The sequence below is a fragment of the Octodon degus genome, unplaced genomic scaffold (assembly GCF_000260255.1).
Source record: "Octodon degus isolate 3935 unplaced genomic scaffold, OctDeg1.0 scaffold00116, whole genome shotgun sequence".
In the NCBI taxonomy this organism is placed as follows: Eukaryota; Metazoa; Chordata; class Mammalia; order Rodentia; family Octodontidae; genus Octodon; species Octodon degus.
Window position 1 is genome coordinate 9,423,375 of NW_004524692.1, and position 16,417 is coordinate 9,439,791.

At 37.8% G+C, this 16,417-nt stretch overlaps 1 protein-coding gene across 1 annotated transcript in view; it reads right to left on the reverse strand.

Moving 5' to 3' along the window:
* The window catches only part of LOC101573778 (spectrin alpha chain, erythrocytic 1-like), a gene marked incomplete at its 5' end in the record, with an annotated part of 104,995 nt that overhangs the window by 88,317 nt on the left and 261 nt on the right, over positions 1-16,417 (reverse strand). Inside the window, 9 exon segments of the mRNA XM_012516632.2 lie at positions 810-954; positions 1,868-2,001; positions 2,790-2,936; positions 3,517-3,657; positions 5,642-5,767; positions 5,976-6,074; positions 10,504-10,548; positions 14,297-14,386; positions 15,207-15,251. Of these exon segments, the coding sequence (XP_012372086.2) occupies positions 810-954; positions 1,868-2,001; positions 2,790-2,936; positions 3,517-3,657; positions 5,642-5,767; positions 5,976-6,074; positions 10,504-10,548; positions 14,297-14,386; positions 15,207-15,251 (972 nt within the window).

Genomic DNA, 16,417 nt, shown 5'->3' on the forward strand with positions numbered 1-16,417 from the left:
AAAAAAAAAAAAAAAGAAAGAAAGAAAGAAAGAAAGAAAGGAAAAAGAAAACTTCAGTAAAACCAGACCTTTTCATAATCAATTCTTTAAAAGCTGGTCTCTTATGTCAAAACATAGATATGATAACTTTCTACATATTATGGTTTGAATGAAGCATTATAGAAGTTTGGGGAAACTGCCCACACAGTCAGCCTATGTTTAAAGCTAAGCTAGTTTGGAGCTTTCTGTGGCTGGGTCTTCCATGGACACTCAGTAGTAAGTGTTTTCAATTATGGCTAAAGTTGAGAGGTGAATGTAGGGTGGAATTACTTAAAGACATGGGCTTACACTGAGTTCTAGTGTAGTTGTTTCTGGTCTTTTAGACATGAGAGCTAGAGCTTTTCAGATTAAAAGAGAGCTTAGTGGTGGATTTACCATGAGTATCACTGAGTTTATTATAAGAAGAAAAAGAAGAGATTTTTCCTGATCTACAGAGGAAAAGACTAAAATAAATAAAATACATCTTCAAGAAAAAATATACTCAAAGGAAAGACTGTGACCATGGAGATTATAGATTCGTTTTAGAGATTTTTTTTGTTCTTAAATTATGAAATACTGTACAAAACACAAAGAACGTAAACATTTGTGTATATTTTAATAAAAATAATTTCACAGTATCTGAAACAATATGAACTACATTATGAAATATATACAAGTACCATAGAATTTTTCCTTCATTACAACCTGAAGTTACTATGTCCTCTTTGATGATGGTGTTAGGTGAAGGCAGGATGATCACTAAACAGTTTCATTTCCCCAGAGTGACTTACCTTGTCATCCATGACTGCAAGGCTCCTTTCCAGTCCCTTGTGACTGTGAAACAGGGCCTCAGAGCTAACAAGGTCTTTGCCATAGTCTTCAGAGATGAGAAGAGGCTCCTTCTCTTTGATCCACTGGATGGCTTCCGTCACATCCCTACCAGACATTAATGTAGGCTCTGACCAAATGAACGTAATATTGCAAGGCAACAGAAAAACAGGCTAAGCAGCGTGGATCAACATAGTCCACTCAGATAGCCAATTTCCTGCCTTCCCACAGACCAGCAAAGGTAACCTTTAAAGTTCCTACTTATAAAGTTCATAAAGTTATAATATTGAAATATTAGGGATCATAGTCTCTTGGTGGTTGAGCTCCCATGGATGCTTCTTATATAAAAGTCAACTATTCATGGATACATTTTTCCCCAAACTCATCCTCAACTATGTTTGTCTTACTTTTCTCTCCTCTGCAGAACTTCTATCCCTAATACATTAGTGCTAATTTTTCTATTGCTTTGGAACCCAACTTCCCATAATTGGTTACTGAGGGGATCTCAATTGTCTTAACTTCCTTGCTGCTGCAAAGGTTAATGCATGATGCACTTTGAAGTACTGGCAATGAATTGCAAGCAGGAGTAGATAGGGATTGTTAGAGTTTAGAGTTACAATGGCCCCAAAGCCTTATGTGTTTATAATGTGATTGCTTCACAGGGATGCTATACTCAGTGGCTCTATCCAGCATCCACAGGTGCTATTTCAACTATTTCAAGGTGGGACCAGAAGAGCTAGGTCACTAAAGATGTCCTAGAATTGTTTATCCCCCTCCCCTGCTCCTCCTCATGCTCCATGCTTCCCTGGCTGCTGTGATATAAGGAGTTTTCCACCGCCACATGCTTCTTCCATATTGTGTCTTCCTTCAAATGAACTGACCATTGTTTGTAACCATCAGAAAAATAAACTTCTTCTTTAAGTTGCAGGGGTCAGGTACTTTGTCCCAGTGAAAAGATAGGTGACTAAGACAGAGCCAATACAAGTAAACATGATGTCATCTGAGGGTGGACAGGTTATACCTTTTGAATCTCTGGAGATCTGCAGCACCGGACAAAGTTTCCCTTCTCTGGGAAGCCAGGTTAGAGAGATCCTTCCAAGCAGCATTGACCTCATCCTGCTCTAGCTTTATCACGAGCAGCTCTGGATGGTTCTCCTGGAGAAAGGTATCAACAATGAACTTGTGCAGAGATGAAGTTACATCAAAGAACATTTCCCCACTTTACAGGGTTTATATTTGGTCAGAAGCACAGAGTGGACACTGTAACAAGACTGCCTTTCACCATAGCCCTGTTCTTAGTTTACCTGATCCACTTAATCAGAACTTGGAACACAGATCTGTCAGATTTTGTACTCTGTGCCCTTGATGCCAAGGGTCACACCTGCTAACATAGGTTTCTTTTACATATTAGAATCATTTTCCTAATACGTAAAAGACCTAAATCTTTGTCTGCTCAGAGTTCAAATTTTATAAGTATGTCTTTAAGTAAATGAGGTAAATCTGCCTCTTCCCCTTCAACACCCTAAGATAATAATGTATAATAATATTATGGGTGCATAGCTAGGCACATAGATGAAGAAACATTGTTTTATATTATCCACTACTTTATTCTTGTTTCATTTCACAAAAACAAAATATATCCCTAAATGTGAATAACCAGTCTACTGCATTGTACAGAAGTTAGCTTCTGATAAATTCCTCTCTTCCCCCCTCACACAAGTACAAGCACACACACACACACACACACACACACACACACACACACACACTTCTATTCCCATAGACTGACAAAAGATGGCTGTAATGGGAAGATGAAACTTCCCAGAGTAGGTGGTACCAGAACATGCATCCTGCTGTTCTCTCACAGCATCTCACTTCCCTCATAGCCCGCCAGCTACTGGGCAAAGAACCCTTTTCCTGGAATGACTTTCATACCATCTCACCTCAGCACACTCATTGGCATATTTGTTCACTTCATCCACTCTCCTCTTTCGAGCTGACAGTTCCTCCTGAAACTCTTCAAACTTCTTATGCAAAAATTCTGTGCGCTCCCAGGCCTCACCCAGCTCTGTAGATGTCACAATAGATTTCTGTAGACAAAAAATAATTTGCTGACTCACAACAAACACTGAGGAGTTCTAACAGATCAAAAGTCCAAGACCCAAGCTTGCAATCTGGTTATAACTTAGAAATACTGGGAACTCTCTCATGTTCTGGTAGATGAAGAAGCAGTTCATCCTGGTTCTACTTTACTACTCTTTTAAATATACCATTACTAAATAAATAAACCTTTATGTCTGTAAACACTGAAGGATAAGAGATTTGGGGAAATGCTGGAAATATTTTCAGCCAGGCTCTCAAACTGAGCAGAAACCTGGGAGAAGGAGTTAAAGATCATAAAAGTGCAAAGAGGATGATGAACCTAGATGATATTCTAAGGCAAGATCTTTGTGTCGGTCTTGTCTTCTCCATATTTAGAACCACAAATTTATACTTATCCCCTACGATTTCCTCCCCTTAATGTTATTGCTTATTTGCCAAAAATTCCTCTTGTTCCAGGGAATGATGTCCACAAACAGACATTGTGGCTTCTTTGTGAATAGCTTGCAATGAATTCCTGTGGAGTCGCTGGGCCAGGGGGAAGGGTGCTGTCTGTGTCCTGTCCTATACCTTCTCTTCAATCCATTCCAAGATATCACCACACTCCAGGAAGTACTGATAGAACTTCAGGTTCTGCCATAGCCAGTCACTCTTCTCCTTGGTCAGCTCCAGCAGCAGGTCCCACAGTCTGCGTAGTTCTTCCAGATGGGTCTTTAGGGAAGAAAGAAGGAGTACTGAGGCTATGCAGAAGGTACAGACCCAGAGACTTGTGCAGAAAATGTAGGTCAGTGGTAGAATGCTTGCCTAGCATGCACAAGGCCTTGACTTAAATCTCCAGTAAAACACACACACACACACACACACACACACACACACACACACAGAGCAACATCTAGGTTAAAAACTCTTCCTTCCATCATTTATGAATAACTTAAAAATTGCATATGTATGCAATTGTTTGTTCCACTGGAAAATATATTCCATTAGATAAATGTTTGTTAAAACACTTTGGGTTCTGAGAGAATAGATCAACTATAAGCAATAATGTGGATAAAAGGAAAAATGCATGAAAGACTGCAAATACAAACAGGATCTTAAGGAACAGGAAGACAGCCAGATATCAGGCAGTGAGTATTCTAAGTGCAAAAGCAACCATGGTAACAGAAAGCATAAAAGCTAAATTTTGTTGATTTATTAGAAAACTGTGGCACCAAGAGAGTAAGAATATTTGGGGAGTATATGACTCAAGACTGTATGTGGGGTTTTGGATACCAGATTAGCTCAGAACATCACTTATTACATATCTTTTTTTTTCTGTATTTAGGGGAGGGTCTATAGGGTATACAGGGTCTCACTATCGTACTTGCAGTGATCCTCCTGTTTTCAGCCTCCCAAGTGCTAGGGTTACAGGCACTCTACCATGCCCAGTCTCAATCGCCATCTAGAGTGCCCTATGGGGAAGGGGTGGGGGAGCGACAGGCAGGCTGGAGATCAAACCCTGGCCACTGCACTCTGCCCAAGTAGGTGCTTTAGTTTGCTGAGCTATCAGGCCAATCCTATTATATAGCTTATGAAAGTAAAGTTACCAACTGTATTGTGTCTTCAAGAATATTAGGTTTTTCAACTACTGTGTTTTTCAAGCTAGCATTTGTACCACATTTCTCTCTGAACCTTGATATGATTCTGTCCAATACAGTCCTAGTGAACCTCACAGACAGGAGATGTTTTAAAAATTCTCAATTTTACTTAATGTATGATATTAATTATATGTAAAACTAAATAATACAATTTTTAATATTCCACATAAGCAAATAAATTTGAAGAGTTTTATTATTTTTTTTCTTAAAAAGTATTTTCTGGTTAAAGCCTCTGTTGCTTGGATATACTTTGCTGACAGGAGGATAGGAAATAATGTTCATGCTAAATAAAAAAAAAATACAAGTCCAAATTGTGAAAAAGTAATGGAAATCTGTTGGACAACATAAAAAATATGAGATGTACAGAGTTCAGTCAGATAAAGCATCATGAATTCACTGTGCACATTCACTGAATATATTTGAAAGACTGAATAAGCTACGTAAGAAATAGATTATATACTAATATTGTGTAGAAGAGTAATAAATGATATCAAATGGTGGATGTTGGTAGAATTCACCATTCAAAGGAGATTATCTGAAAACAGGAAATATTAAGGATTACTTGAAAAAAGTGGGAAAGAATATTCAGGATAGAAAGAGAGTTAAAGGCTATAGTATATGAAAAGAAAAAGACTTCACAAAACAAAGAAAAATTCAGAAAGACTCAAATGGGAGAACACAAAATATTTGAGGAGACAGATATATGGACAATGAAGTAAAAAGAAATAGGCAAAAAGCGTGTAGTAAAGCTGATACAACTAAGAAATAGAAATCAGATTGAAGTGAACTTCTTCTTAAGCCAAACTGCAGCAGATGGCAGAAGGAAAAGTGGAATACCATCTGGTGACATGTTCCACATTCTGATTCTTCTTTCGCATCCCCACTAAACACAGTGAGATCCTATACTTTCTCTGCCTCCACTGTCAGCACAACACAAGGCAGAAATACTTATTCTAAGTGCATTATGTCAGCCCTGATAATTGGCATAATCAGTTGAAGCTTTCAGATTATAATCAACAAATAGAAATTCCTCTTTGAGATACTTATTCTTCAGTCACCTTAGTATCTTCATGGGCAAAATGATCTTCATTTAATCGGGCTTCCCTGGTCTCTTCCAGTTCAAGAAGGTCACTTTCTTTGGCTTGTATTTCCTCTTCAAAAGCTTTATGCTTCTGATGTTTTCCCTGAAGTTTAGAAATCATAAATTATGAGGATGAAAGACTGTGGCTGGGACATAAAGTAGACTGCACAGTCTATCACTAACTTTTAGACAGAAATTAATGCAAATTATTCCATACTGTAATCAAAATAAATTAAAATCTGATTAAATCAAATCAAATTCAGGAAAAGGAAATCATCAGAATACCACATAGACTTCTATTATATGTTTACCTTAATATCCTGATAGATCAACCTGTACTGAACAACAATGGTGTTTCTCTGCTCTACCCTTCTTTCATCAAGTGTCCGTTCCTTGAAGTGCATAGTTTCCTGAAGTACAGAAAAACAGAGACTGATAATGAATCCTAAAGTTTCCTCTCCATACAATGGAAGCTGTTTTTACTTGTTTGTGTGAACAGAACTACTTACTCACAATAGTGGATTAAATAAATATTAAATGATATCATTGTAAAGATGCTTATGTAGGTATGTACAAGTGCCAAAGATAATTTCCATGCCTGTTGCATTACTGGTTTATCACATCTCTTCTTATGATACTCAAAAGCAATATTTATAAAAAAATGAAACTTAAATCCCATGTCCATTGTTTCAATTCAACAAGAATTGAATGTTCCTGCTCATGTTTCTACTTTTGTACTCCGTATATTTTTCCACTCTGCTGGCATAAAAGTTACAGCATAATAATTTCTGCCTGAAGCCTGTAGAAAACTAAATCCAGAACAACAATTACTAATCTGAAGATAATGAAGAAGATATAATATGTACACAATTATATTTTCAAAAAAATAAAAATTCCACCCATAAACTGGAATTATCAATCTGGTTTTGAAATAGAAGACTCATCAGTTCTTGATATGGTGTGCTTCCTTTGGCAGAGGAATGGTCCATGCTGTGAAACAAAAGAGAACTAGTGCATAATGAAGCATGATGTCTCCCTACCATTACAGGGACACTGTTTTTCTCTTGTTGGTCAAAAGCATAACTATGTGAACACAGGATAGACTATCACTATTTATCCCTGAAGCAAACCACTGTGGCATAACCAGATGTAAAATAGATATAAAAGATACACCAAAGTCTCAGGATGATTTCTGAATAAGGAAGCAACCTCCTATGCCAGAATTAATTCAATGTTTCCCAGAAAAGAAACAATGTAGAGAGCATCCCATTGTTGATGATCTGTATGCCATGTTTTGCAGCTCATATATATGAAATTGTAGTCCTTGAAATAAAAATTTAGTGAAATCACCAATTGAGTACCTTGTCTCTTGCTAGAATTATTTTTCAAGTGTGTTTTTATGTTCCTTGAGCTTAGCACAAGACAGTTCCAGGGTAATGAAGACTTTTGATACCACACCGTTCTGTTGACAATGGTTCAGCCTTTACTAGGTGATGGAACAAAATATATTTAAAGTAGAGCCAAAAAAACTAAAGACAAAGATTTCTACCCAGATGTATGCAGAAAAGAATTAGAGTTCATGGTTATATGGTAATCTCCAGTGTACTTTTATTTCACTAGTGTACTTTTATTTCACACTAGTGTAATACAAGTGATCCCAGCACGAATTCCTTCAGAAGCCTGTAGAAAACTAAAGTCAGAGTATCACTTAATAAGCCATGGAGTGTAATGTATGTCTAGGGTGCAAGTGACTGAACCTGTGGAAAGCATAATAACTATACTCCTAAACTGGAATAATCTGTCTCATGTTGAAATTCATGACTCACCTGTATCAGAATCCATCCTTTGGACGATAAATATAATATCTAATGAGGCCTGAAATATTTGGATCATTATGTGGATTCTCATTTCCTGAAGTTCATTGCAAGCAGGACAGGTTATCTTCAGACTAGATCACCAGCATAAAACCTGACATAATCTCCAGTGTCATAAGGAGACATCCAGAAGAAACCAAAGATATAGATATGTCCCACTATGACTTAAAAGTCAAGAAACCTACAGACTTAGGCATAATTATTTCTGCATCTCCCAGATATGACAGCATATGGAGGATCCTACTGTGTATATATGAAGACAAGGGATGCATCTGGGGTGAGGAACTTTAAATATGGAAAGCAAACTTAAGCAAAAGCACATCTTGAAGCCATGTCTAATGTTTGAATTCATGACTGCCCACTCTTCCTGTTGTTAGATTTCCCCTTGTGCTCTTATAAGGTGCTTCAGTTTAGCCAAAAAGACTTTCTCCCTAATGAAGACTGTAGAATCCAGACCATAGTGTTCCTTTGACTTATTCATGCTCCTAGAAAGCAGAACTACTGGTTCCTTAAATTAGAGTAAAAAAAATGTTTACACAGAGAGTTCATTGTCGACACAAGTTTGCATGAACATTTATCATGGCCAAATAGTATTCTTCATTATATTTTCACATTCTAGAGACAGGAAATCAAAACCACAATAGTTTCTGCCTGAAGCCTGTAGAAATCTCCAGGCAGAATGCTCCTTACAAAAGTCTTAATTGCAAGATGGCTATATTTAATAAACAACTGTATTTGTGTAGAGTATAGTAATTCAATCAATCCCCTGGACTTATCTGTCTGATTTTGAAACTCAAGATTCACCTGTCCTTCATCTGGTGTATTTTGTGGACCAGTTGAGGATAAGTCTTGTGTACAGAGAGACACAGGAAATGCTTAACAAAGACTAACAGCTATAACATCATAAGGATTTCTTTTGCCACTAGTTGCTTGCAAGGAAAACTAGGTCTTTTCAGGCTGAGCTATCAAATTTTATCCCTGAACTAATTTACTGTAGCATAAGCAGCCATAAAGCAGATGAAAAATGTATATCTAGGTGTTAATATAGTTTCCAAACCAAGGAAACCACAGGTATGGTGCAAAGGCATCTTGAAGGAAATACACGGTAGACCGTAACCTACAGTTTGTGTTCAATATGGCAAGTGTGGCATCTGATGTAAGCAAACCACTGCATAAAAGTACAACTCAGTAAATCACAACTTGAATGCCAAGTCTACTGCTTGAATTGATGGAAGATTCTACTGCCTACTGTTGGTGTTTTCCCTGTGATCTTATATTCCTTCAGGTTAGCAAAAGAGATATCCTGAAGAAATAAGTCTATTCTCAATGGATCAAACAGTTGTTCTTTTTTCTAACACCACTTCCTTGCAAGCTGAGCAAATAGAGGTGAAGATTGGAATCAAGTAATCTATGAAAACTTGTTCTACCCTGGTAGAAGCACACCTCAATAAATGTTCAAAGATATGCTGTGCGTTTAGTACATGCGCCACACCAGTAAAATAAATGTTAACCATAAATTCCTCTTTGAAATGCCCTTAGAAAACCACTTACTAAGAATATCACTTACTAAGCTATGGACTTCAAGGTTAGTAAATGAAGTAAACACCTAAATTTCTTGTAAACTAAATAATAGCAATCTCAAGCTGTAGTATCTTGTTTTGTGACCTCAGGACTCACCTGTCCTCATCCAGTGAATTTTCTGCACCACTGGAAGATACATTCTGTGTACAAAAGGAGAGCAAATGCCTAAGGAACTGATATGGATCTAACATTACACAGACTTTGAATTCTACACTCCCTTGCAAGGAAAAACTGTGATCTTCAGGCTACCCTATCATCAAGAACACCTGAAGAATTCTACCAACCCTGAGCATACATACAGAAGAAAAAAAGCTACATTTATGTCTCACTATGGTTGTGTAGTCAGGGAATAAACAGCCCAAGGAATAAGTCCCAGTGCATTATCCAACAAAATACACTGCACAGAAAATCAAAAGGTTTATCTCATTTGGGCAAAGATTCTCTAGGACTTAAGAAAGTACAATAGTTTGAGAATATATCTATTAGAAATGGAACTTGAATCAAATATTTCTGAGTAGAATTCAAGTAGAACTCCAACTATATTGTTGGTTTTACCCTTGGAAAGTATGTACATTTAACTTTAAAAATTAGAGAATATGCAAACTTCATATTACTGAATCCAGACCACGCAGATTTCTTCAGTTCTGTCTTTTCTAAGCTGGAATTGTCTGTCTCATTGTGAAATTCATCATTCAACTCTACTTGATCTGCTATGTTTTCTGGCCCAAGTAAGGATCCATCCTAAGTACAATAAGTATAACGTGTAACGAGGCTTAAACATTCTGTACCTCCCAGATATGACACTGTACAGAGGATCTTATTGTGTGCATCATGAATGTAAGGGATGCATGTGGAGATAGCAACATTAAACCTGGAAAGCAAATTTAAGAAAATCACATCATGAAAATGATGTCTAATACTGTAATTCATCACTGCCCACACTTCCAGTTGCTGGATTTCCCCTTGTTCACTCATAAGGTGCTTCAGTTTAGCCAAACAGAGTTTCTACGTAATGAAGACAATTGAATGCAGACCATAGCGTTGGAATTGATCACTGATGTTCCTAGAAAGCAGTATTACTAGATCCTCAAAGTAGAGAATAATAAAAACAGTGTAGACAAAGAGTTCGTCCTCAACACAAGCATGCCTAAATGTTTATCGTGGCCTAATTTTATTCCTCATTGTAGTTTCACCTTCTAGAGCCATAAAAGCAAAAGCACAATGGCTTGTTCTGGAACCTTGTGGATGTCTTGAGGCACAATGCTCCTTATTCAGGTCTTGATTGCAATTTGGGGATGTTTCATAAACTACTATTGTTTTTAGAGCACAAGAATCTGACCAATGCATTGGAATTATCAGTCTGATTTAGAAACTCAGGACTCACCTGTCCTTCATCTGGTGCACGTTTTGGACTGGGTGAAGATCCGTCCTGTGTGCAAAGACACAGTTAATGATTAATGAAGACTAATATCTCTGCAATATAGCATGGACATTGTTTGCCACATTTTACTTGCAGGAGCACTAGGTCTTCTTCAGGCTGAGTTATCACATTCTATTCATTAACTACTTTACTGTACCATAAGCAGACAGAAAGCAGATGCCAAATGTATATCTACGTGTCAAAATGATTTTCAAACCAAGAAAACCATATGGTATGGCAGAATGGTATCTCCAAGAAAAAACACTGTAGACCAGATCCTACTGTTTGTGCTCAATACAGCAAACATGGCATCTGATGTAAGAAAGCCGATGCAAAAAGCACAGTTCAGTAAATGCACAAATTGAATCACAACTACTTCCTCTATTCACGACAGATTCTGCTTCCAATTGTGGGAGTTAACTATTTTCCTTATGTTCCGTTATGATATCCTGCATAAACAACTCTATTCTCAGTGGAATACACATTTGTCCTTTATTTATATACTTCTTCATTGCAAGATGAACAAATAGAGGATCACAATGGACTCTAAAACTCTTAAGAGAACTTGTACTACTCCTGCAGAAGCACAACTCCATGAAAGTTCAAAAAAATCACATAAGGTCAAGGACAGGTGAGTGCTCAATAGCTAAATCAGACTGATAATGCCAGCACATAAATGGAGGTATTTTGATTTTGTATATAAAATTTATGGACACCACATAGCTTTCTTACAAGCTACATATAGGTAATAGGCATTGTGCCTTTGCTTTTCTAAAGGCTTCACTCAAAATTTACTGTGGTATAAGTTTTATGCCTGTAGAGTGGAAAAACATACTCTATGAAAGTATAGAAGCAAGGACACTATATAATTTGCCTTTACACAATTGTTCCTTTCAAGCTGCAACAATTAAGCTCACAATGGACTCTAAAACTCTAAGAAAACATGTCCTATTCGCGCAGAAGCACACCTCCATAAATGTTCAAAGAAATGTTCTGTGTTTAGTGCATTGGCCACTCCAGTGATAAAAAACTAATTTGCTCTGCCTCATGTCTCTAGAAAAGTGAAGCCAGAATGCCACTCACTAAGCTATGGATTGCAAGTTTCGTAAATGCGGGAAGCACCCAAAGTTCTGGTAAACTTGCAAGAGCACTCTTAAGGTGGAGTATCTGTCTGGTTGTGGAACTTCAGGACTAACCTGTCCTTCATCTGGTGTATGTTCTGTGCCACTTGGAGGTCCATCCTGTGCGCTAAAGCAGAGCAAGTGAACTGTTATGTATCTGTAACATTAAATGGACTTTGATGTCTTCTTTTCACTTGCAAGCAAAAACTCTGGTCTTCAGGCTCGCCTATCATCTAGGACACCAGAAGAATTCAACCATGCCTGAGCAGGCATCAAGAAGAAAACAAACCTATATCTATGTGTCACCATGTTTGCAACGTCAGGGAATCCACAGTGTATGGAATAACTACCACTGAATCTCTGAGAAAATACGCTGGACAGAGGATCGCATGGTTTATATCATCTCTGCAAGATTTCTGTCTGATGGAAGTAAGCATAGGATTTGGAAGAAATATTTTTTAAAAAGGAAACTTGAATCCTATGTCTCAATAGAATTCAATTAGACCTCCTATTATGTGGTTGTTTTTACCCTTGTATTCATATGTTCCTTACTGTTAAAAATATTAGCTTTTCTGCATACTCAATATCATTGGTCGCAGGCCATAAATTTGTCTTAGGTTCAGTCCTTGATAGCAAGACCAAACAGAGGTTTTCAAACTACTGTCTCTCACTATGGACTAAGATATGTATCTTGCCCTCAGAGAATTAGACATGGTTCTTGGTTGTATTCTTACATAGCGTAAGTTGTCCCACTCTATAGACAGAAAGCTTACACCATAGTAAATACTACCTGAAGCCGGTGGAAAAGTTAAGCCAGCATACTTCTTACTAATGTGTATATTGTAAGGAAGCTATATGGCATACAAACATTTATTTTAAAAATCATAATAACATCACTTATCTGCTGGCATTATCATTCTGATTTTGAAATTGACCACTCATCTGTTTTTGATCTGGTGTGCTTACTGAACTGTTGCATGGTCCTTCCTGTGTACAGAAAGACAGTTAACACCCAATGGGACAGACTGTGCTATTTGCTAGTGCCTTTGAACAATAACGCCGTGCTCTACAGGCTAGACTATTGCAATCTGTCCCTGAAGAAAGACACGGTGGAATATGGTGATATCACATAGCTAGCGAAGATATAAGAGTGCCAAGGGATGATTGTAAACAAGGAAGAAGCAGCCTAGGCCAGAATTCATTCAGTGTCTCCTTCAAATCACACTACAGAGAAGATCCCACTGTTGAAGATCTGCAAATCATGTATTGCTCCTGGTATATAAAAAATGTAGTTGTTGAAATTCAAATTTAGTAAAAACACCAAATGAATACCCTATATCTTGTTAGAACTCACTGCTGAGTGCTGAGATCTAAATTCTGTATTTTTCCCTCATCTTCCTATGTTTCTTGACTTTAGCACAGGAGAGATTCTGTGTAATGAAGACATTTCACAAAATATCATTGAGTTGACATTCTTATAGCACTTTCCTAAGAAATGGAACTACACATTTTTCAAGTGGTTCTCAACTACCTTGGAACAGTATTTCTACCAGGATATATGAAAAAATAAAAAAAATAACATTATGGATTATAATGTAATCCCCTGTTTCCCATCAAACTGTAGTGAATAAAAGTGAATCCAGCATAAATTCTTTCAGAAGCCTGTAGACAACTAAAGCCAGAATACCTCTTCTTAAACACTGGTGTGCAATGTTTGTCTAGGGTGCAAGTGAATGAACCTGTGGAAATTAAATAATTACACTCCTCAGCTGGAATTTTCTGGCTCATTTTGACATTCATGACTCAGCTCTGTTTGATCTGCTATGGTTTGTGGTCCACAGAAAGATTCATCCTAAGAACAATAAACATAAGTTCTAATGAGGATTAAGCTGTCTGCATCATTCTATGGATTCTGTTTCTCTAAAGTTCCTTGAAAGCAGAAGAGTTCAACTTCAGACTAGAAAACCTCCATCTGGTCTGAAATAGTCTCCTGTGTCCTAAGGAGATGCCCAGAGGAAACCAAAGATACAGGTATGTTCCAGTATGACAGCAAACTAAGGAACCTACAGACTTTGGCATAATGTATTCTGCAGCTCTCGGATATGACTCTGTATGGAGAATCCTAGTGACTACATCATGAATGTAAGGGATGCATGTGGAGTGAGGAACGATAAACCTGAAAGCATATTTAAGCAAATCACATCAAGAAAGCCATGTTTCATTGTGTAATTCATCACAGCCCACACTTAAACTTGTTGGCTTTCCCCTTTGTTCTCTACTAATATGCTTCAGTTTTGCCAAGCAGAGTTTCTACCTAAAAAATACAATGGAAAGCAAACCATAGCACTACCATTGGTCATTGATGTTTCCACAGAACAGTACTACAATTCGTCCAAGTTGAAAAAAAAATTAGAGAAAAAGTGATCATCCTCAAGACAAGCATGGCTGAACATTTATCCTGGCCTAATGGTATTTTTCATTGAAGGTTCACAATCTAAAGGCATGAAAGCGAGAGCACAATGGCATGTTCCAGAAATTCTGGATGTCTCGAGGCACAATGCTCTTCATTAAGGTATTTATTCAACTTGGTGATGTTTCATAAACAACGATATTTTCTTAGAACATAAGAAACTGACCGAAGCACTGGAGTTGTCTGCCTGATTCAGAAAATCGGGACTGACCTGTCCTTTTTCTAGTGCACTTTCTGGTCCACTTGAAGTTCTGTCCTGTGTTAAGAGACAGAGTTAATGCCTAATGAAGACTAATATCACTAACACGTCACATGCACATTGTTTGCTATGTTTTACTTGCAAGGAGTACTAGGGCTTCTTCAGGCTGAGCTGTCCCTTTCTATCCATGAACTAGTTTAATTTAGCGTAAGCAGACATAAAGCAGATGCCAAATTATATCTACGTGTCCATGTGATTTCCAATCCAAGGAAACCACATGGTATGGCAAACTGTTATCTCCAACAAAACATACTGTAGACCGGATTGTACTGTTGGTGTTCAATATGGTAAACTTGGCATCTCATGTAACAAAGTGACTGTGAAAAGCATATTTCAGTAAAAGCACTACTTGAATCCCATGTCTACTTCTTCTATTCATGACAGATTCTGCTTCCAATGGTTGGGTATTCCCTTTTGTACCTATATTCCTTCAGGTTAGCAAAGGAGATATCCTGCATAAAAAACTCTATTCACGATGTAACACAAAATGAACTTTTTCATACAATTGTTCCTATCAAGCTGCACCAATAGAAGCTCAGAATGGACACTAAAACTCTAAGAAACATGTCCTATTCGCGCAGAAGTACACCTCCATGAATGTTCAAAGAAATCTTCCGTGTTTAGTTCACTGGCCACTCCAGTGATTAAAACCTAATTCCCTCTGGCTCATGTCTCTGGAAAAGTGAAGCCAGAATACCACTCATTTAGTTCTGGATTGCAAGGTTGGTAAATGCGGGAAGCACCCAAATATCTGGTAAACTTGTAGGAGCACTCTTAAGGTGGAATATCTGTCTGGGTGTGGAACCTCAGGACTCACCTGCCCTTCATCTGGTGTGTGTTCTGTGCCACTTGGAGGTCCATCCTGTGTGCAAAAGCAGAGCAAGTGCTTAATGCACTGTTATGGATCTGTAACATTACATGGGCTTTGGTTTCTACATTTCACTTGCAAACAAAATCTGTGATCTGCAGGCTCGCCTATCATCAAGGACACTTGAATAAATCTACCATAGCCTGAGCAGGCAGTTCTACGTATTCAATATCTGTGGGTGTAGGCCATGCATCTGTCTTTCGTTCTGTCCTTGCTAGCAAGACTAAAAAAGGTTTTCAAGCTACTGTCTCTCAGTATGGACTAAGATTTCTACCCTGCCCCAAGGAGAATTAGACAGTGTTTTTGGTTGATTTTTATCAAAGCGTATGTTTTCCGTCTGTACAGAGAGAAAGCTTACACCATAATCACTGCTGTCGGAAGCGTTAGCAAATCTAATCCAGAATTCCTCTTACTATTGTGTAGACTGTAAGGAAGCAATAGGGTGTGCACAAATTTATTTTCAAAATCATAATAACTCCACATATCTGATGGCATCATCAGTCTGATTTTCAATATGATCATTCAACTCTCGTTGATCTGGTGTGTTTTCTGGACTGTTGGATGATCCTTCCTGTGTACAGAAAGACAGGTAACACCCAATGGCACATACTTTGCATTTTGCTTTTGCCTGTGAGGCGGAACTGTGATCTACAGGTTACATTGTCGCAATCTCTCCCTGGAGTAAGACACTGTGGCGTATGCAGACATCACAAAGATAGCAAAGCTGTATCAGTGCTTAGGATGATTTGTAAACAAGGAAGCAGCCACTTATGCCAGAATTCGGCAGTGTCTCCTACAAATCACACTGTAGAGAAGATCCCATTGTTGATGATCTGTAAGTCTTGTATTACTGCTCGTACGTAGGAAACGGTAGGCGTTGAAAAAAAATTTAGTGAAATCACCAAATAAATCTCCTATCTCTTTTTAGAACTCATTCCTGACTGCTGAGTTCTGTATTGTCTTCTTTCCCTCGTCTTCCTATGTTCCTTCAGTGTAGCACAAGACAGTTTCTGTGTAGTGAAGACTTTTGACACTGCACCATTCAGCTGAGTGTCGTACGAACATTCCTAAGTGATGGAACTAGAGATTTTTCAAGTGAAGCTGAACTAACTTGGAACAGTATTTCTACTCGGATATATGCAAAAGAAACCTAGCGTCCA